Here is a 22,611-nt window from a genome sequence, read left to right on the forward strand (position 1 = left end):
GCCCATATGGACTTAAGTCACTTAAGCCTAGTAGGGGAACCTTATAAATACCTCTTTATGGGGTTAAGGTTTCCTAATGGATTTTAAATAGTTATCTTCCACCTTCAAAGAGAAAAAAAGAGAGCCTAGGTTTCCACCATTCCAAAGCCCACACTTTGGAATGCTAAGATCATGGTTCGAGTTATTAGGAGGAAGATATTGAGTGAACGAGATCTCCAAACTATTCAGGTATGTTCTTTACCACGATGATTGATCTAGGAACATCCAAATCTAGGTATGAGTACTATATCTCTAGATCTACTAGTTAATAATGGTTTTTATTATCGTTTTATTATGTTGCGAAAGATTTAGAGATGCCTAGGGATAGATGCATGCACCCTATGAAATCCAAGGCATGGGAATGGAGTAATCTAAGGTTCCAAACATGCACCTCTTTTGCATAAGAATCATATGAGGTTCCATAGTACGATGTCAGCCACTAAATTACTAGTGAGACCATTTGAGACACAAAAACATTTTTAAATGAGGGTTAAACTTAAATTACGTGTAAATGCCTCATGTTTCATTTTCTTATATAGATCACCACCGTGACACAAATGGCTATTTCAAATTATTTGGAATAAACCCATTGAATTTCTATTAATGTTTCATGTGCTATTAGAAAGGACCATCACATACACTCAACACAAGAGTCATTCACATCTTCAAGGCCATCCATGAGACCACCGTCATTAACTACTATTGTTAGGGTACAACCCATTAAAGGCTAAAGGAGAGGTGGTGAGTAAGCTAGTCAACGACATGTAACTCGGTCATCTAGTCTGGTACAATCCTCGTATCCACCAGTGACATTGATTCCAGTCCCTTCACCCCTACCTAAGACTTCCACACCATCTACCCTTGATCCAATCATTTATATCCCTAGACCTATTTATACCTAAGGCATCCATACTAGCTCATCTCCAACCAAACACCCCCCTCTCCCCCATATGAGTATCACATCATCTACCATTCCTTTATTTCAACCATCTATATCATTAGACCCACCCCTCCACCCCCTTGTTACATCCATACCAGTCCCTTCACCCCAACCTGAGGCTACCATACCACATTTGCTCCTTCATGTTACATCCATACTAACCTCTTCACCTCCACTTCCACCCAAGCAATCTATATCAATGGATGCACCCCCACTTGAGGCTTCTATACTAGCCTATACACAACATACCGCCTTAGCATCCATTGTACCTATTATAGAGTCCATTGTACCTCCACCTTTTCTTGAGAGGACATCTCATGCTACACGACTACATACACGACATCGGGCTCCATGTATACACCGAGTTCTATCTCCATTAATTCCATCATATTCAATAGCACATGTTGAACACACATCATAATGTATAGAGATAGAGGCTTCTCAAATAACCCAGATGAATCCAACAAATATGATCATATATCATAAAAAGAAATATTTCATCATGTAGCACACATTGAGAACTTTTATCATGTTTATAATACTATAATAGTTTGGTTGATACATATAAGTTTATATAAAGTATCAATTCAAATGAATGATGTTATGATATTCACCCATTTCCTTGACAATTAAAAAAATTAAACATTTTAACGAAGAAATAAGTTAAAACTACAATTAAGTTATATTCATAAGTAAAACCTTAAAATCATTATCATTGGCTCTAATTTTCATATGAAATTTTAAAATTTTAAAATAATATGAAAGAAATATTTTTATTTAATCCATATGTGATATAATTTATAAAATAATAAATATTTTATTTAGTATAAATATATAAAATCTTATGGGAGTGCATCTGGGTGAGAATTTTTTTCAAAATTTTAATCCTAAAATCATAGTTAGTGACTGTGATTTTAAATATAATTTTAAACTACAATTACTTAATGTGGTTTCAAAAATAATTTAAAAATCATAGTTAATGATTATGGTTTCAAGGTTTTTAAGATAATTTTAAGAGCATTGAATGTTGCTTTAAGGAAAATTTTAAAACCAAAGTTGCTGACTATAGATTTAAGGTTAAAAAAAAACAGATGAATAATTACATGGTAACAAATAACTAATTTGGTGAATATTTTTGGAGGGGATCTACATGTGCCTTTTTTTTTTTCTTAAAAAAAAAAAACTATTTTGGCCTTGAACTCTTTTTTAGCCACCAAACAGGAAGACTAAAGATACTAAAATTGGAAAATAAAAAAGAAAAATTAAGGTGAATAAGCACTAGATTTTCAAAAGTTAGTCACATAGCTAATTTTTTTGTAGTCAAAATCACTACCAAAGTAGCTTTTAATGAGATTATAAATATTCATATTCATCACCAGATAGGTTCTTGATAAGATTATAACCATTAATGTAAAATCCTTTATATTAATGCAATGATTAACTTTCACAGCCCTTTTGCCCAAAAGTCATCATACTGTAACTTTTATTTAAAGAGTAAAAATACACAACAATTTACAGAATAGAAAAGCTTAAGAAAATATTTTTGGGGAAAAGGGGTTTTTAACTCGGTATCCACTTTAATAGCGCCCAAATTTTATCAAAGATTTCAAAATTTTAATCTTTTCCCTCCCCGAATTCCTTCCATTGGCACATAATTTGAAGATTTGGAATCATTTTATCAATTCATTCTACTCGATGCTAATAATTACGAAACCTAAGTACATTATGATCAAGAATTAGTAGTTATTTAATAAATCAATTTAATAACTTGATTTAAGTCATTAAATATATTTAATAAAATAACTTTATGATATAGCTTTTTAAGTAAAAAATAAAAATAATTAACTTATTTTTACATCCATTTCTTAATTTTATCTTTTTATTTTCATTTTGCTACCTCTATTGTTATTCAACCCACTTTACCCTAATTATAATTTATAAGTATAAATATATTAATTTAATGATTTACAATAAATTTTAAGTTAATTTTATCAAATAACTTTATTTACCTAAATTAAAAATTAAGCAATAAATTTTAAATCAACAATTTAAATATAATTTAACTTAAAATCAACTTAAATAATTAAATGATAAGTATTAAATTTTACCAAATATGCCCTTAATTTGCCTCAAGCTCACACCTGTCCATCTCCAAATATTACTTGTTTTTTTAATAGAATTACACTAGTCCAGTTAAACAATCAAGCATCAATCATTTTATTTTGTAACCTTAAAAAGTTAAATCTCATGGAGAGGCCAACTAAGAAATAGCACCCATCCACATGAACAAAATGAAGTATGAATTTCCCCCCAGATGAATGGGGGAGAAGCCTGTAATCAGATGCCTGAGACTAAAAGAGGAATCAACCTCAATAAAAATAAGCATTCTCAGAATTTCAATCAATTCAAGTCCCAAGTAGCCTATGCACACCCCTAGAGCAAAAACTGCAAGGGCAAAGGATCATCATCAACTGGAAACAGACATGAGAAAGTTATTCTCCAAAGGTGAAACAATGGCATTTATGATGTAACCAGTTCCAACCAAAAACAAACAAACAAACAAACTAAATTACTCTGTCAAGAAAATTAAAAAAACTAATCCAATACAAAACCATTGGGTCCCCAATTCTCGACCGACCATAATTAGCTGCACTTTGAGAGCAAAAACCATGGTGTTATGTTCTCATTTTTTTTCTTCAATAAACACACTACTATCACCTCGGGCAAAATATACAACTCAATAAAAATTTATCTGTTCTTCACAGCTCCGTCTTATCATCATATTGTGATACAAGTTGCTCGCCTTAAAAAAGGGGGCAAACGGAAGGGGCAATTGGAAAGAGAGAAAATAGGCATAGGCATAGGCATAGGCATGGAACATCCAATCTCAGTGGTTACAGAAATTGATCTACTCTTGCAAACAAAGGGTAAGGCTTACTAGAGCAGGCTCTGGCAAGCTGCAATGTCGGCTGCCTGCGAATCCAACACCCCTTGCCCAGAAGGACTGGAACTGACAATCCTCATCACAGCATCAAATATCATTTTCTGAAACCTGTCATCCTCCACTTTCTTCATGATTTCCGTCACTACCTTGAAGTCCAATGCCCCAGCCAAAACTAGGTTCCCAATAACCTCACCAAAGCTATTCGGCGCTTTTGGTAAATCAATGCCAATATCATCCAGCATTGATCCGTACATCAAACATCCAGTCCCTATATCCATAGTGGTAAGAACCTTCTTGGAAAACAAGAACTCCAGGAGTTTCGCAACAGGGTCAACACAAGGTGGGCTCTTTTCTAGTGCAAGGGAAATAGCCTCCTTCACAACTTCGGGATGGTAAGCTGGGGACTTTAGTTCCTCCACGCACTGTAGTGCTTCATCTAAAATCCGAACACCAAAGTACTCCTCAAGAAGTGAGACTGTTTTTCTCCGGAGGTCATCTGAATTCAATCTGGCAGCAGGAGTCACTGGTTTCTCAGCTGCTGGAACAATAGATGCAACAGGAACAGATTTAGCAGGCACAGGGCTTTGGAGTGCAGGTTCCATACCCAAGCCAAAGTTGGCAGTGCGGGCAGGAGGGGGACCACTACCCTGCAATAGGGCACTTGTCCTACCACTTATAAAACCAGCACTGCCCTGAGGTAACAGTCTTGAGTTCAGTGGCATTGACTTGCCCATCAATGGCGACTGGACATGGGTCTGCTGGACACGAGTCTGAACACCTGATCCATCACCTCTAGGCATGGCTCGGGTCCTTGGAACCTCCCAATTGTCGTTATCAATTCCAGGCATACCAGGCATCTTCCTGGTTCCTGGCATTCCAGGCATCATCCCCCCAGAGCCAGGCCGGGTGATTGGGAAGCCACCAGGGCCCATGGTCCCTTGAGCACCAGAAACAATGTTGCGACTATTTCTAATGCTTGCAGTGGCACCTGGACGCAACCCAAGATTTTTTTCTGCCTCTGTATGGATTTCTGTTATGGTTTTAGCTTTCACCTGTGACATCAAGGTAGGAATACTTAGTTAAAAATCAAAATCCAACAGCAAATCCAAGTCATTATCAGTTGATGAAATTTGATGTTTCACCTCTTCCCGCCTGGGAACCCAACTGTTTGCACGCAGATCAAGAACATCACGAACCATGAACCTCAGACGTGGAGCCAATTGGGGGTTTGTCGTTAATTCCTTCAATCGGCTAAAGTACATATCATTTATGCGCCTAGATTTTGTACTTTCATCAAGCTGCTTACCTATAGTGTTAAAGAACTGGCATATGGCCTCAACATTCTCTTCATCAGGACAAGATTTATTATCATGTCCTAAAAGCTCCTGTGTTTCCCATAACAAGCATGAGATAATCCCCAATAAAAAAAATAATAATAACACATCTTCATTAAAAACTATAAGGGTTAGGAAAGGATGTCTGAGTAGAACCTGAACAATGTGGTGGACAATCTTTTCAGGTACCATTTTCTGTTTCAGAAGCTCCCCAATAAGACGGATGTTTCCCAAAGTTCGAAGCTTAACCATTCTTTCCTTGTCTCTTCGCTCCAACTCTTGTTCAGGGGCAGTCATCTGCCTTATTTCTGCTCTCAGTTTATCAGAACCTTCAAATGCCTCCTGGCAGTTATTCAAGAGAACTCGCTTAAAAGTGATTTCTTTTCCACCAGGTTCATCAGATGGGAATGGGGGAAGCTTTTCATTAAGATCAGAGCACAGGAGGGCATACATGGGACAAAAAGTGGGTTCTAGCACTGCCTTATCAAATATCAGCGAGATGACTCCCTGCATTGCAAGCCAATCATGAGTTACATTGGCAACAATAGAAGCAAAAATCCTTTATTTAAATAGTATTTCTTGAAAGAATGACAAAAGTTTTTTAAGAAAGAGAAACCTTCAAGATATCAGCTGTTGTGATCCCAGAGTCAATCAATTGGCCCTTGAGAAGATCAAACTTCTCTGGAGTGAGCTTGTTCAGTATCCTGCATTGCAAAAACAAGTAGTATCCAGCATACAACTAGTCATTACCGTGTAAATTTCATACACCATCTGGAATCAGAACTATGCAATTGAATAACAAATGGAAATCATGCAACAAGTTAAAAATGAAATGCCTCTCTTCAAGAACAATCTGCTCGTATATATCAACATGAAAAGCATGCCATCTAGAAAGTTAATGAAGAAAATGCGACTAGTGTTTCAACAAACAAATTCATGGAAACATGCGTATACAGTTTACATTCTGTTATTAGTTCAAGGGTTAATACATTAAATAACATATTTATTGCAGCACTATGGTATAGATTTCAAAGTCTTAACATTGATACAGCAATATTAGTACTATATTAAAATTATATTGCATGCCATTAAATTACAGGGATCACAAAAACGTTTGTTTTACATGTAATATGATATCTCATGAATAACACTGAAAGAACCACCCAAAGGTTTCAACCGTTTCAAGGATTAATGATCAAACTTAAAATGGATTGTAATTTTTGACAAATCCTTTCCAGTAAGGTTGCTTCTTTCAGGCAGAATTATCCATGTAATATATGTTTTTTGTTATGCACAAGTGCCTATGCAACATGCATAATTATCAACATATATGCTTCATCCAATGGGGGTGGTTGGTTGCGGATGGATGTACATGGACATTTAAGAAAAGCATGTTCTGAATGTCTACCATTTAACGCCATCCAGATTAGATCTGTAATTTCAAGATTTGAAGAATTTCCAGAAGACAAAGTTACAAAGACTCAAATTTAATGATTCACAATTTGATTGGTAGGTCTTCATAAAACAAATAGACATCATACCCTAATCACCGAAGGTCACCTATCCTAGATATAGACTATTCATGATATATTACCCTTTCACTGTCTTCAAGACACGTTCCTTCTCAGAAAGATTCACACGTCGAGCGGACCATGGCACCTCAGCCTTCACTAGAGCAGGAGCAGGTCCCTGGTTCAATAAAGCAAACATAGGAGTTGGAAATAATGCCAAACAAATGATGCACCAGAAATTCATCTGGAGGCTAGTATGAGTTCAAAAAGCAAATTGCAATATAAAATCATATTTATTATTAAAAAGAATATTCATTAACTAAAACAACCACCTAAAAACCACATCGGTTTTCTCTTGTATACAATTTCAATCTATATTGATGTCTTTTTTTAAAAGGCCACTATATCAATTTATAATGAACTTCAAAATTAAATAAACCAACATGTTTCAAAGTAATAATTACTAAATCCAAATTCCCCAGTAGCACAACTTTTTCCCTTTTTTTTTTCCCATTGATAGTTTTTTGTATTTATCGATTATGAAATAAAAAATAAAAAATTATGCTTATGAGGACACTTATTGCTGGTGATAATAGAAGTGGAAATTTAATACTTAGTAATCCTACTTATTCCACATTTCCTGTGGTCATTAAATATTGGAGGATCAACTGCAAGCCACAGGTAGATCTGATTAAATGAATACAGGATTCATTTTTTCCTGCCACAATTACTGGGCACATAAGCTAACCTTTGAAGGCAGTCGAACAGCCTATCATATAATAGCAGGACTACCATAAATGCAGCAGAACCATTGCCCCTAGTGGTTCTAGAAAGTGTGTTAACACATACTAACATCATCCACTGAAACAATGAAGGACACCCCTAATTAACATGTGCATTTCTGCTGAAAACTTAGCATGTGTAACATGGTGTAATCTAGCAGGTCATACAACTTAATGAACAATTAATTGGAAAATTAAAAGTAGGTTCTGAGAAGAACCTTCTCTATATAAGATAAGATGGAGTATTAAAAGCCCAAAAGAGGGGGTGCAACCAATGTATAAACAATGTATACAAGCAGCACACCAGAAAACAAAAGGATATCATAAAGAAACCCCAGATATTAGTATGCACAGCCACAGCCATCAATAAAGGAGTTCCATATGTTGGGAAATAGATAGAAAATGTATATAATGCACATATATACATATATAAAATATGTATATGTTGCAAAAAGAGAACTAAAATACAATATCAAATCACCAATCTATCAAAAATCATTCATCTATATACTTTATATACCAAAATTCCAATTTTTAAGTATTTTAATATTATTTTGGTATCTGATAAAAAAAAATTATTATTTTGGTAGCAACAATGGAAATTGGTCCCTAATTTGATTTACTAAACTGTATTATTATTATTACTTTTCATAGGCAAACAAGAGCATATATATATATATATATATATATATATATATATATATATAATTTCATATATTACACAAGGAATTGGGAGCCTCTCATCTGTTTCATATATCACATAAGGAATTGAGAGGATGCCATCTGTATTCCACTATGAGCCATGAGGTGATAATACACATTGGTTATTGGTAAGTTTTTAAATTGATTTTGCTAAAAAATGGACCCCTATCTAGCACTATATATAAGATAGCTGAGATGATGTTGGGGAATTGGAGAAGTCCTTTTGAAGAAGACTCCTTTCACTTTGGCAGCAACAAGGGTGACAGCAACTCCAGTTCGTATCAACAATTGCAAGTTTTCTCACCAACAATCCACCAATGTGGCCAACTTCTTTTTCTTTCTTTTTTTACCCCACTTTTTTTTTTCTTTCATTAATCTTTTCAAATTTCATGTTCTTTTTCATTTTTGCCCCTTTGATTCTTGGCAAAATTAAAAGAGGGGGGGGGGGGGGGGGAACCCTACTGAAATATGTATCACCCTATACATGCACCGTACCGTATGATACAATTCACAATTCATATTGAAAATTTGAAATCCTTCTAAATCAAAACATATCAGATGATACATATTTTGTACCGTACAATACTAACAGCCATGCTTATTATATATTAGTAATTATCACAAGACTAAACTAATAATCTTAGAGTAAACATGGAACAAGGAATTCAGATTAGTTTTTTTTTCCAAAAAAATAGAGAAGAAACTGAGAACCATAAGTAATTTACCGACATGCGATCTCAGGTTGACCTCATACCAGTAAGTAACAATTTCTAGTAGTGTTTATTGATTGAGTCACATTGAAAACAGGAGTAAGAGTTATATAAACATAATAAGTTGTAGCAGCTCAACTCACTGAATGAAAATATTATATTGCAAGACATCATATAATTGTCAAGCACCTTGACAATTATATGAACACACTCATGATTGACAAGGCCATTTGGGAACATCCCAAAGTGGGCTACCTCAGGTTGTCAATGCCACAGCTTTCTCCCTACAATGGAAAACTGTATTCACTTGGAACCAAGAGAACACCTCACATAGGTTTATCAAACATGTTAAGAATCCTGGTTACACTACCTAAAGCTAACAAGGTTTTGGAGTCTCCAGAAGGCATCTAACTTCAATTTCACTCACAAATTTAAACAGCAACCAGAAGGAAAAAAAATATAATAAAAAATAAAATAAAACAAACAAAATTCTATTCTTCATGGAGAAAATTCTCTCTAGAAGTGAGAGTGGTTTAACATGACTGATAGAAACACAAAAGGCATAAAAATTAGAGATCAATCCAGATTATTTCAGTTAATATTGATTACCCCTAGGACAGAAGATATTTGAGCCTTTGCAAACTGGGAGTTTAGTTGGTCTTGACGATTAAATTGGTTTGCTTCCTGCTGTCTAGAGTCAAACCATGACCTCTCCTCTCCAGAGGCAGGAAGCTGTGCAGACCGGCCACGCCAGTCACGATTATCTGGCTCAGAATAACGACTCTGAGATTGATTTGGCAGCTGAAGAGATAAACAATTGTTAAAATACAAACAGACATAAACTTTAATAAGAAAAATGGTACATGCGAAAATCTTTCAGCTACTCTTAACAAAAACCACTGATAAACGTATGTTGCATGCATATGCACTAGATTAATAATTGTATGCTTCCAAAAGAAACTACTCCTAATGTCAAAGCCAGGGAAAAAAAAACAAAAACAAAAAAACTCACATTGCTTTCTCCCCGACCCCAATTTTGATCTTCACCAAATAATTCAGCTTCTATCTCTTGTTTGATTTTCAATATATCCTCAGGGACATCAACAACCTATAGAAGATAAGAAGTATCAAACATTTAGTGAGACGCAAGTGACAGCATAGACAGAATATGAATCTCAAGAACAGCAGTAACAAAGAAATACATTAACAATAAATGGTGGAGAGATCTAATTACTGGTATACTGATTACACAAGCAAACTATTAGAAAACTAGAAAGACCAGTATAAGCAGTCATTCAACATGCTGAACAAGCAAATGCTTGAAACCTACTTTTTGTGCCCAGGAAAAAAGGGGTCATTCAACTCTCCATAAATATCAAAAGGCACCAAAAAAAAAAAGGTAAAAAGGTGCAAAAATTGAAAACAAGGAGAACATGGGGGATAGACCAGGGAGAAAAGGATAAAAGAAAGAAAGTGCTTTGTAAGTCCATGGATAAGACTATAATTATCATCTCATAAATCACATCATCAAGTCATTATTCATCCAAATTTGTTGTATATTGATAAAAAGAAAAACACATATTAAACATAATAAAAAGATATGTATGCATATACAAAACACATACATATTGCAAGGATGAAGTAGAAAAATATAACCAATTCAATGACAAGATAAATAAGATCAAAGGAGATCACAATGGCACTCATTAATAGTATAAAAATGAAAACATTGAACACCACATGTTTAAAGTTATCATCTTAAGAACATATAATATTTTAATGCATAGATTCATCATAAATTTGCAGTGCAGACTTTACCCTTCCTAAACCTTAACCATAATTTTAATCTTAAGTTTCTATCAGCCCTCTAACTAGATATTGTTGATACCAATTTCTGAAGTTTAATGTTTCAGGTTTGTCATCCCCCATAAAAGGGGAAAAAATCAAAAAATAAAATTTAAAACTAATATATTAAACAAAAGTTATTTTGTAGGAAAATTTAGGAACTTTTGTCAATTTGCGCACACAAAGACACAAGTTACTTATCCTCATACTTTAAGTTAATAACACCTAAATATTTGTTGAAATAATGATTACAATTAAGCTTCAATTTTCCACGTATGTCTTTGAAAATGCATGTACAATGTTTCCACAAGGGGATTGTAGTCTTTTCCTTCCCTCTTTATCATTTTAACCCATCTAAAAATATTGTACTAATCTTTTCAAAGGAAAAGAAAATCGTCAAATGTGACTGTCACAATGTTCAATATGCATGACAAATCATGCATATCGTCTCCCTTAACATACTAGTAATATATAATTTCACAATAGGATAGATACTCTTGATACATATTATTTTAAAGAAATTGTATTGCATCATATGTATCACATCATAAATCATAATTTTTTTCACAATTATTGATAAAATACAAGGAGATCTGTATCAACAAGATTTAATGATATATATGTTCATCAAGAGCAGAGAAGTGAAAAAATTACCTCCCTAAGTTGCAACAGTTTGTCTCGGGTGAACCGCACACGCTCACGACCCTCAAACCGACTATCCCCAGCCTACAACAACAAAACAATAAATGTGTCAAAACCTTCCATAACAATGCAGCCCATTATTCAACAAAAGAACAAATAGGTAAGCTATCAGGATAAATAAAGGGATGGGGAAGAGGACCAGGGATGAAGGCATCTGCTGATTTAAAAAATAAATCTGAAAATTGATTTTAAAAACACAATCTACAGTGCACAAAAATATTAATGTTGAATCACACTCAAGTTGGATCATGAAGATTCAACAGAACAATAATTTCTAGGTTCCCAACCAATTAAAAGAGCATCCAAGTACTCGTCCAGCAAAATCTCAACAAGAAAAGGTCATTACAACATGAGATGATGAGTTCACACTCTGTGTGGAGGACTCTTCATTAGAAATTTGGAGAACTCACATGCGATGAACAAAGAAAATATATGAACAAAGGAATTGAAGTTGTCTCTGAAAAATATTTGCCTACAAACCCTTTATTCTTTTGAAAAACAACTCACCCCTGTTATAGAAAAAATTCAAACAACAGCCAGTCATAAGCTATAATAATTAACCATTCCTGAAATTATTTAGCATGAATTTAGGGCCCATCCAGCCAATAGTTTAGTATGGCACATTGAACATTGACCTCACTTCTCTGACACTCACTTATTAAATCAAACTTCCCTTGTTCAATCAAAATCCATTACTTAAAGCCTCCATGTATGTATGTAGGTCCTTTATGGGCAACCTGATGCTAATCACTTGCCCACATAAAGCCTGCGTAACTGTTTGTACATACTTTACCAATATTCTGTGCATTAATAACAATAGTAGCAATAGTAGTAGATTTAATAATAATAATAACCATAAGAATGACAATAACAAAAAAACATTCATTGTGGAACCAAAATATCAGCTCCAAAGCTCAAAGCAATATTCTGAAATACTGGGGAAAGAAGGTGGAAACCACAATGGACAAAAGGGTTTCAATTTTTAGCTTTCATTGATATAACAGGTAAGACTCTTTCTCTGGACTCCCCTTATGTAGTTAGGTTACACATCCTTCTGATTTTCTTTAATATATTGTTTTATGCGCAAATCTAATAAGAAATAATAAAGTAAACAATAATGATAATTAAGGAAAATAATAATAAACATGTGAAGAAGAAAGGGACAATTGCTAAAGAAATCTTTGAAGTAAAAATATCAACAAGTCCTCCTAGCATAAGGGGATAAGCAAAACAAGAACACTTAAGTTCACACAAATGTCAAACGCAATTAAGATTCCGATCAACAGATAGCAACACACGTATGATCAACAAAAGAGCCATAATCTAATACAACTCAATCCATGCTTCCATAGAATTCAATCCAATTAACAAATAGACAAAAGCATCGCGAATCAAATAAAAGGATATCCATATCCAAGCCCAAGGATAAAAGTACATATTCATTTAAATCCCCCAAAAAAATTAACCAAGCCCTAAATTCCCCAAACTAGCACACTACCAAAAACAGGTTCAAAAGCCACTAAAACAAACAATCAAAACCCTAGATCCAATAAATGGCCGGAAGTTTATATACCTTTATAGAGAAAGAGGAAGGAGCACCGCCATGAGGACGCAGAACAGGAAGATCAGAAGATGAACCAAAAGGCGAAGAAGAAGACGAATCGAACCGAGGACCAAGGAATCTGCTTCCTCGATTGGCTCCGCCGCCGCCGCCGCCGCCACCACCAGGTCTCAAGCTCAACACCGTCTGATCAGCCTGCATACCTCGATCTCGCACTATCTATTTTCAGCCTATCGCCCCCCGCACCGATCACCGGAGAAACAGAATCAACGATTAGATAATCGCTAAATCTAAGAATGGAATTTCGAGAGAGAGAAACGAGATGCTATGTTTGGTTTTTTCTAGAGAGAGAAAGAGCAGATTGGGAGTTACTCCTTTCTCTCTTCTGCCGAAGAGCAAAGAGATGTGTGTGAGAACGAGAAAACCCTTATGTAATATGATTTATTTACTTTTTTTATTTCCTTTTTTATTTTATTTATTATTTATTTATAGGTTCTGTAATTAGTACCTTCCTGTAATTACGTCACTGCCCTTGCTGGTTTAGATCAGACCTGGATACAGCTTTCCTTTTTTGGGTGGACCACTTTGCCCTTTTGTTGGAATCAAATTATATTTCTAGCCCATCCAGCTTCATCATATGGGAAGTTGTCGATCAGGATGACAATGGGGCAGAGTTTTTTCGGGTCTCCGCCCCTAATGAGATGGGATTTAATTTTAATAAACGGGTTTAGGATGGGTTCGAGATTTTTTTTTTAAACCCAGGGCAGGTTCGAGTATTACCCCATCCCACCTCCCCTCGTCCGGATTATATATAAAATTAATTTTAAAATTATATTTAATTTAAATTTTAAAATTAATATAATTTTATTTAAATTTTATTTTACTATTTTTAATATATAAATAATAATAAAATATTTTTCATAAAATAAATTATAAAAAATATAATAATTTAATTATTTATAAAATATATTTTTTTTAATGTAATTAAAAAAAATTTAAGTAATTTTAAAAAAAAAATTAAAAAAAAATTAAACGGGGTAGGGCGTGACGAGTATGAGAATTTATCATACTCGCCCCGCCCTGCCTCGTCCCATTTAATTTTTTAAATGGGATGGGAATGAGAATTGTATTGAATAAATGGGGCAGGGTTGGGATGGATTGCTAGGGTTGGGATGGGAGCAATCCATCCCAAACCCGCCCCATTGTCATTCCTTATCTCTCAAGTGGGTAAAACTTATAATTATGTATTTTTTTTATATTAACATGATAATGATTAATACCAACAATTTCAAGCAATTTGAAAAAGCTTAAAATTGGGAAAGAATTTGAACTTAATTAGATTTTTCTTAAATAATTTTCTACAAACTTTCTATAATGGTTGGCTTTATGATGGAGTCATATGAATAGAAATTAAGTTTATTTCCTTATTTTATTATTTTATTTATTTTAAGAATTAAGATTATTTTTCTATTTTATTATTTTCCTTATTTTAGTTGAAGTAAGTTGATTTATTTGAAATTTATACGGCAATAGTTTCCTTTATTTTAGTTAAGGTAAGATCGATTTTCTTTCAATTTCTTTTTCTAGTGAGAAAGTTTCCTTCATTTTGAATTTTAAATGATTGTGATTTAATTGTTTTTTTAATAAATAAAAATTGACAAATAATTCTCTCCCCTTTTGCTTCTTTTTTCATGAATTCCTTTATACGTAAGTCAAATTTTTATTTCATCATAAATTCCTGGATATTTTGATATACATATACATATTTTAATGCTCTTTTTCCTAAAATAGTGAGATATTATTTGGGAAAGGGTAATTTTTTAAAATATACATTATATTAATTAAAATAAAGTTTCTATAAAAAGTAATATTTTTCTAATTTCTATATTAATTTTAAAAAAAATTATAAACTCTTTCAACAAAATTATCAAAACAAATAAAAAAAATCTTATTGAAATTTACAAAAAAAAATATATTTATTTTTGAGAAATCAAACTAAAATATGACCTAAAAGAATTATAACATGTGGACAACTTTTTCCTAGAACGTGGATTATATAAATTTTAACTTTATTTTTTCATGTTTCAAAAAATTAAGAAATCATAAAAGAGAAGAAGACACTCTCATCAATATTTCCATAAATATAGAGAAATTAAAGAAATCAAATATTAATAATATTTTATTCTCACAATATTTAACAATATTTGATTATTACAATATTTGGAAATCAAATATTAGTATTATCTGATTCTCTTAATTTTATGATATTTTCCTATATGTTAGTATTTCTTTCTTTGTATAACTCATCTGTATTTTTATATAAAGATTCACAAAAGTAATAGAAAATATATTTTATTGTCACCTTATCAAACTTTACATGGGATCACAGTAATAAACTTATAAGCCAAAAATATGTCTTCTTCTTTATCCTTTTATTTTTCCCAAACATAGAACCTAAACTCAATATTTAGCAATGTTTTCAGAACTGGACCAGTCATTGACCAGAAAAGTTACCGGTTCACGGTTCACTGATTGAACCAGTGACGTTATAAATATATATTTTATATATTATTAAAATTTAAAAAATTAATAAATAAAAATAATAAATTCTATCTAAATTTTGATAATATCTATTATGTTTGTTGAGTTTTTTCACAAAAATTTTTACATGTAGATGTCAATCAACCAAATATTTTCAATAATTTCAATAAATTAAAATTTCAAGGTGCAATAAATAAAACAAAAATAAAAAAAATTAAATATTTGTTGTAAATGAAAAGTAATGAATGACCACATTGATGGTCATTATGAACTCCATTTACTCATCTTTAAGATGAGTAATGGGAGTTCATATTATGAAGCCTATAAAAGGCTTCTTACTCCCCCCATGTAAAAGCATCCCGAGAAAGAAAGAAAATTCTTCCTCTCATTCTCTCTCTCTCTCTCTTTCTTTCACTTTCTCAATTCTCTTCTTTGATTCCTTCTTCCATATTATATATCAAAGTAAGATATATTTTATCTCTACTACTTTGATTTGCATTATATTTTTCCTTATTTTACAACATGTTATCAGCACGAATTGCTCTAAAGTTATTTGACAATGTCGAATATTACAAAACTCGAATTTGTGGCACTTGACATTTCGGGAAAGAACTATCTATCTTGGATCCTTGATGCTGAATTACATCTTGATGCAATGAACCTTGGAGCTACGATCAAACAAGGAAATCAAGCATCCCTGCAAGATCGCGCAAAAACATTGATTTTCCTTCGCCATCACCTCCATGAAGGTTTAAAAAATGAGTATCTTACGGTAAAGGACCCTTTTACTTTATGGAGTAATTTGAAGGAAAGATATGACCACTAGAAAATTGTGATTCTCCCAAAAGCTCGATATGATTGGATGCACCTAAGGTTGCAAGATTTTAAAACTGTTAGTGAATACAACTCTGCACCTTTCAAAATCAGCTCTCAATTAAAGTTGTGTGGAGAAAAAATCACAGAGGAAGACATGTTAGAGAAAACTTTTACTACGTTTCATGCCTCGAATGTGCTCCTGCAGCAGCAATATCGAGAGCGTAGATTTACAAAATATTCTGAATTAATATCATGTCTTCTTGTTGCTGAACAAAATAATGAGTTTTTGATGAGAAATCACCAGTCTTGTCCAACTGGATCTGAACCATTCCCTGAAGTGAATGCAATATCATCCCAAACTCGTGGACGTGGACGAGGACGAGGACGAGGACGTGGTCGTGGTCATGGAAGAAATCCCCGATACCATAGTTCTTATAGTAATAATTCTCAGAAAACGAAAGCCTCATTGCACCACCAGAAGTGGAACAATACTGAGACAATACAAGAAAATGGGAAGCGTTTACAAGATAAACCTCCTAAGAACCATGAGAATAATTGTTATAGATGTGGTATGAAGGGGCATTGGTCGCGTACCTGTCGTACGCCCAAACATTTGGTCGACCTTTACCAAGCATCAATAAAAGCTAAAGGAAAAGAGATAAAGGTGAACTTTACCGATGGTGATGGATTGGATCTAACCTATTATGACATTGATTTCTTTGGAGGTCCCAATGAAAAAACAGACCATTTGATAAATGATGAAAAAATTAACATTGATTGATGTTACTTTATATATAAAATAATATATTATTATGTCTTATATTTACATTTGATTTACTTTGTTATTTACATTATGCCATGTTTTTTTGTTATATCTAAAATCCATGTGTTATTTGGTCTCAAGATGAATGAGGATGATGTATGTCTCGCAGACTGTGCGACCACGCACACAATTCTTCGAGATAAAAGATATTTCCTCGAATTGACATTAATAAAAGCTAATGTAAGTACCATATCTGGTACTACAAACTTAGTTGAAGGCTCTGGAAGAGCAAACATAACATTGCCAAATGGAACTAGATTCCATATAAATGACGCGTTATATTCTAGCAAATCCAGAAGAAATTTGCTCAGTTTTAAAGATATCCACAAAAATGGATATCATATTGAAACTATGAATGAAGATAATGTAGAATATCTTTACATTACTTCCATTATATCTGGCCAGAAGCTTATAATGGAAAAACTCCCGGCTTTCTCCTCTGGGTTGTATCATACAACTATAAAGCCTATTGAATCATATGTTGTCGTGAACCAGAAGTTCAACGACCCAAAAGTTTTTGTCCTTTGGCATGACAGACTAGGTCACCCAGGGTCTTCAATGATGCGTCGAATAATCGAACACTCACATGGGCATCCACTAAAGAACCAGAAGATTATTTCGCCCAATGAATACTCATGTGCTGCCTGCTCACAAGGTAAATTGATAATCAGACCATTTTTTACTAAAGTCATATCTGAGTCACCAATCTTTTTAGAAAGAATACATGGGGACATATGTGGGCATATCCATCCACCATGTGGACCATTCCGTTATTTTATGATCTTAATAGATGCTTCTACTAGATGGTCACATGTTTGTCTCCTTTCTACACGTAACGTAGCCTTTGCCAGACTCCTTGCACAAATAATCAGATTACAAGCACAATTTCCAGATTATCCAATTAAGACAATACGTATTGATAATGCTGGCGAATTTACTTCTCAAACATTCATTGACTATTGCATGTCAGTAAGGATAAATATTGAGCATCCTGTTGCTCATACTCATACTGAATGGTTTAGCAGAATCCTTCATCAAACATCTCCAATTAATAGCTCGACCATTACTAATGAAAACCAAATTACCTACTTCCGCCTGGGGACATGCTATTATGCATGCTGCAGCTTTAGTCCGTATTCGACCTACAACTTACCATGAATACTCCCCTTCACAACTTGTGCTTGGAAAACAACCAAATATCTCTCACTTACGAATCTTTGGTTGTGCAGTATATGTACCAATTGCACCTACACAACGCACTAAAATGGGTTCCCAACGAAGACTTGGGGTTTATGTAGGTTTTGATTCTCCATCTATCATAAGATATCTTGAACCTTTGACAGACGATGTTTTTACAGCCCGCTTTACAGATTGTCATTTTAATGAGAGTGTTTTCCCATCATTAGGGAGAGAAAAGTCGATTCCTGAAGAACAACGAGAAATTAGTTGGAAGACATCTACTATGACCCATCTTGATCCTCGTACAAATCAATGTGAACTAGAAGTTCAAAGGATCATTCATTTGCAAAATCTTGCAAATCAATTACCAGATGCATTCATTGATACCAAGAAAGTGACAAAGTCACATAGCTCGGCTGCAAATACTCCAGCATGGATTGATGTCCCTGTAGGACAGTTAACAAATGAATCTAAGATACGCCTAAAGCGTGGTAGACCTATCGGCTCAAAGGATGTAACTCCCCGGAAGAGGAGAATCCAAGAAAAACTTGACACTCTAGAAGATACCATCAAAATGATTGATCAGTTTAAAATTGATAAATCTATAGCCCTAGAAGAGACACAAATAATGCAGAAAGCCCCTGAAGAGGCACATATTGAACAAGAAGCCCCTGAAGAGGCACAGGTACCTGAAAATTGTGAGATCTTAGTAAGTTATGTTCAAACGGGAGAAAAATGGGATTGAAATAATATTGTTATTAACAATATTTTTGCTTTCCAAGTGGCCTCTGATATCATAAGAAATGATGAAGATCCTGAACCACGAAATGTGGAAGAATGTCGACATAGAAATGATTGGCCAAAATGGAAAGAAGCTATACAGGCAGAATTAAACTCATTAACAAAACGAGAATTTTTTGGACCTGTAGTCCAAACACCTGAAGATGTAAAGCCTATGGGGTACAAATGGGTATTTGTACGAAAGCGCAATGAGAATAATGAGATCATAAGATATAAAGCGCGATTAGTAGCACAAGGTTTCTCGTAGAGACCTGGTATTGACTACGAGGAAACATATTCTCCCGTCATAGACGCAATCACATTTCGTTTCTTAATTAGTTTGGCAGTCTCAGAAGGACTGGATATGCGTCTCATGGATGTTATTACAGCATATTTATACGGATCCATGGATAATGATATATACATGAAAATCCCCGAATGATTTAAATTGCCTGATGCAAATAATACAAAGCCTCGTAGCATGTACTCAATCAAGTTACAACGATCCTTGTATGGATTAAAGCAATCTGGACGCATGTGGTACAATCGCCTTAGCGAATACTTGCTAAAAAAAGGGTATGTGAATAACCCTATATGCCCATGCATCTTCATTAAGAAATCAGAAACCGGATTTGCAATTATTGCAGTGTATGTTGATGACTTAAATCTTGTTGGAACTCCTGAAGAGCTCACAAGAACAACAAATTACTTGAAAAAGGAATTTGAGATGAAAGATCTTGGAAAAACAAAATTTTGTCTCAGCCTGCAGATCAAGCATTTTCCAAATGGAGTTTTAGTACATCAATCAACATACATTAAGAAAGTTTTGAAGCGTTTTTATATGGATAAAGCGCATCCTTTAAGTTCTCCAATGGTTGTCCGATCACTTGATGTGAAAAATGACCCATTTCGTCCTTGCGAAAAGGATGAAGAGTTACTTGGTCCTGAAGTACCATATCTTAGTGCTATTGGTGCATTTATATATCTTGCCAATTGTACACGTCCAAACATTGCTTTTTCTGTCAATTTATTAGCAAGATACAGTTCCGCTCCAACTCGAAGACATTGGAATGGTATCAAATATATATTGCGTTATCTTTGCAGAACTACTGATATGGGTTTATTTTACTCAAGGGAATCAAAGCAACAATTGCTTGGATATGCAGATGCAGGATATCTTTCAGATCCACATAAAGGCAGGTCACAAACAGGGTATGTGTTTAATTGCAATGGTACTGCTATTTCATGGAGATCTGTCAAACAAACAATGGTAGCCACATCATCAAATCATTCAGAAATACTGGCAATTCATGAAACAAGTCGTGAATGTATATGGCTAAGATCTATGATCTAGCATATTCGGGAATCATGTGGACTCTCCTCTATCAAAGGTAACCCGACAACATTATTTGAAGATAATGCTGCATGCATTGCACAAATAACAGGGGATTATATTAAAGGAGATAGAACTAAACACATTTCACCAAAATTCTTTTATACACATGAACTCCAGAAGAGTGGTGAAATTGATGTGCAACAAATACGCTCAAGTGATAATCTAGCATATTTATTCACAAAATCATTGCCAACCTCAACATTCAAGAAGTTAATACACAGGATTGAAATGCGTCAATTCAAGGATATCGACATGAGGGGGAGTATGCTTGTAAAAGGGTGTTAGTGTACTGTACTCTTTTTTCCTTCGTCCAGGTTTTGTCCTATTGGGTTTTACTGGCAAGGTTTTTAACGAGGCAATCCTAATATACCAAGAAAAGAATATTGTACTCTTTTTCCTTCGCTAGGTTTTTCCTATAGGGTTTTTTACTAGCAAGGTTTTAATGAGGCATATTCTTTTAATATGGTGGTCATCCAAGGAGGAGTGTTGTAAATGAAAAGTAATGAATGACCACATTGATGGTCATTATGAACTCCATTTACTCATCTTTAAGATGAGTAATGGGAGTTCATATTATGAAGCCTATAAAAGGCTTCTTACCCCCCCCCCCCCCCCCCCCCTCCATGTAAAAGCATCCCGAGAAAGAAAGAAAATTCTTCCTCTCATTTTCTCTCTCTCTCTTTCTTTCACTTTCTCAATTCTCTTCTTTGATTCTTTCTTCCATATTATATATCAAAGTAAGATATATTTTATCTCTACTACTTTGATTTGCATTATATTTTTCCTTGTTTTACAACAATATTAAACATATCACTACAATTATTAATCAATAAAAAATTAAGAAATTAAATATAAAACATCAAAATTAAATTTTAAAAAACAAAAATGGTATACAAGGCTCTTTGGGAGGTTTCCAACGCAATGGGAGGGCTTTTTGCCGTCAGGGGGTGAGCTTTCCAGTACGCCTTTAGGGGTGGGGGGTGACAGGGCTTTGTAGGTGGGGGTTTGGCAACGAGGATTTGTAGTGTTTTGAGGGCAGGATTGGGAGGTCTCCGGCGCATAGTGTGGGAGGATGAGGGGCTTTCCAGCGCGCGACAGGGGGGTAGGGTTCCCAATGTCGGGGAGTGGGGAGCAACGAGGCTTTGCAAGCAGGGGGTTGATGACGGGGATTTGCAGCATTTTGAGGGTGGGGTTAGGAGGTTTCCAACGCACGGCACGAGAGAATGGGAGAGGCTTTCTAGCGCGCAGCAGGAAGAGGGGGGCAAGGTGCTGCCAATGGGACGACGAGATTTGCAACGTTTTGAGGGTTAGGTGGGAGTGGGAGGAGTTGGGGCAGGGTTCCCAACACTAGGGGATGCTACCAGCAGGACAACGCTCCAGACGACAATAGAGGTACTAGCCGCACAGGGAAAGGAGGAAGGAAAATGAGTTGCTAGGTCCGAAGGGAACCGGTCAATTCATTTGGTTCGTCAGTCGAACCGTCGGTTTAAGCGATTCGATTCCGATTCAATCGTTTTTTGATCTAATTGGGCAGATTGGAACCAAACCGTGATCGGTCGACAATCAAATCGGTCATACCAACCGGTCCGATTTGATTTTTAAAACCTTGATATTTAGTCATTTCACCAATTTTCTAGTTTCATTTTTATCAATTTAAACACCATAAATTCCCTATTGTGGCGATGCCAAATCACTCTTAGTCCAGAAACTCGGTGTTCTTCATCATCAATTAAATAAAAAAAAAAAAAAACTTGCTGAAAAAATTAAGGATGATAAAGAAAACAAAAGTCTTAACCCACAATACCAACTATAAATCAATAATGACAAACATTTTACTTTATGGCTTCTTGGAACCATCAAATAAGACGTTTTAAGCATGATCTTCAGTGTTAAAACGACATATGAAGTTTGAACATCTCTTGAAGAGCAATTGTTTCCTGTTACAGTAGAAAAAATAAAGGAATCTTAAAAATATATGACTCTCAAAAAAGGGTCATGGTCTCTTG

At 34.5% G+C, this 22,611-nt stretch overlaps 1 protein-coding gene and 1 non-coding gene across 2 annotated transcripts; both read right to left on the reverse strand.

The window, feature by feature from the left end:
• Positions 1 to 3,471: 3,471 nt before the first annotated feature.
• LOC100260481 (eukaryotic translation initiation factor) lies at positions 3,472 to 13,527 on the reverse strand. The gene is made up of 9 exons (XM_002277182.5): positions 13,083 to 13,527; positions 11,462 to 11,533; positions 9,975 to 10,070; positions 9,572 to 9,763; positions 6,852 to 6,946; positions 5,874 to 5,961; positions 5,414 to 5,764; positions 5,066 to 5,308; positions 3,472 to 4,975 (listed from the first exon to the last, which is right to left on the reverse strand). Exons 1-9 carry the CDS (start codon positions 13,269 to 13,271, stop codon positions 3,917 to 3,919), a joined length of 2,385 nt encoding a protein of 794 aa, XP_002277218.2. The 5' UTR covers positions 13,272 to 13,527; the 3' UTR covers positions 3,472 to 3,916.
• On the reverse strand, positions 12,219 to 12,320 carry LOC132254705 (small nucleolar RNA snoR103). Its single transcript, XR_009467011.1, has one exon. It is a non-coding gene; the product is annotated as a small nucleolar RNA snoR103 (small nucleolar RNA).
• Positions 13,528 to 22,611: the final 9,084 nt, after the last annotated feature.

The sequence above is a fragment of the Vitis vinifera genome, chromosome 11 (genome assembly GCF_030704535.1).
Source record: "Vitis vinifera cultivar Pinot Noir 40024 chromosome 11, ASM3070453v1".
NCBI lineage: Eukaryota > Viridiplantae > Streptophyta > Magnoliopsida > Vitales > Vitaceae > Vitis > Vitis vinifera.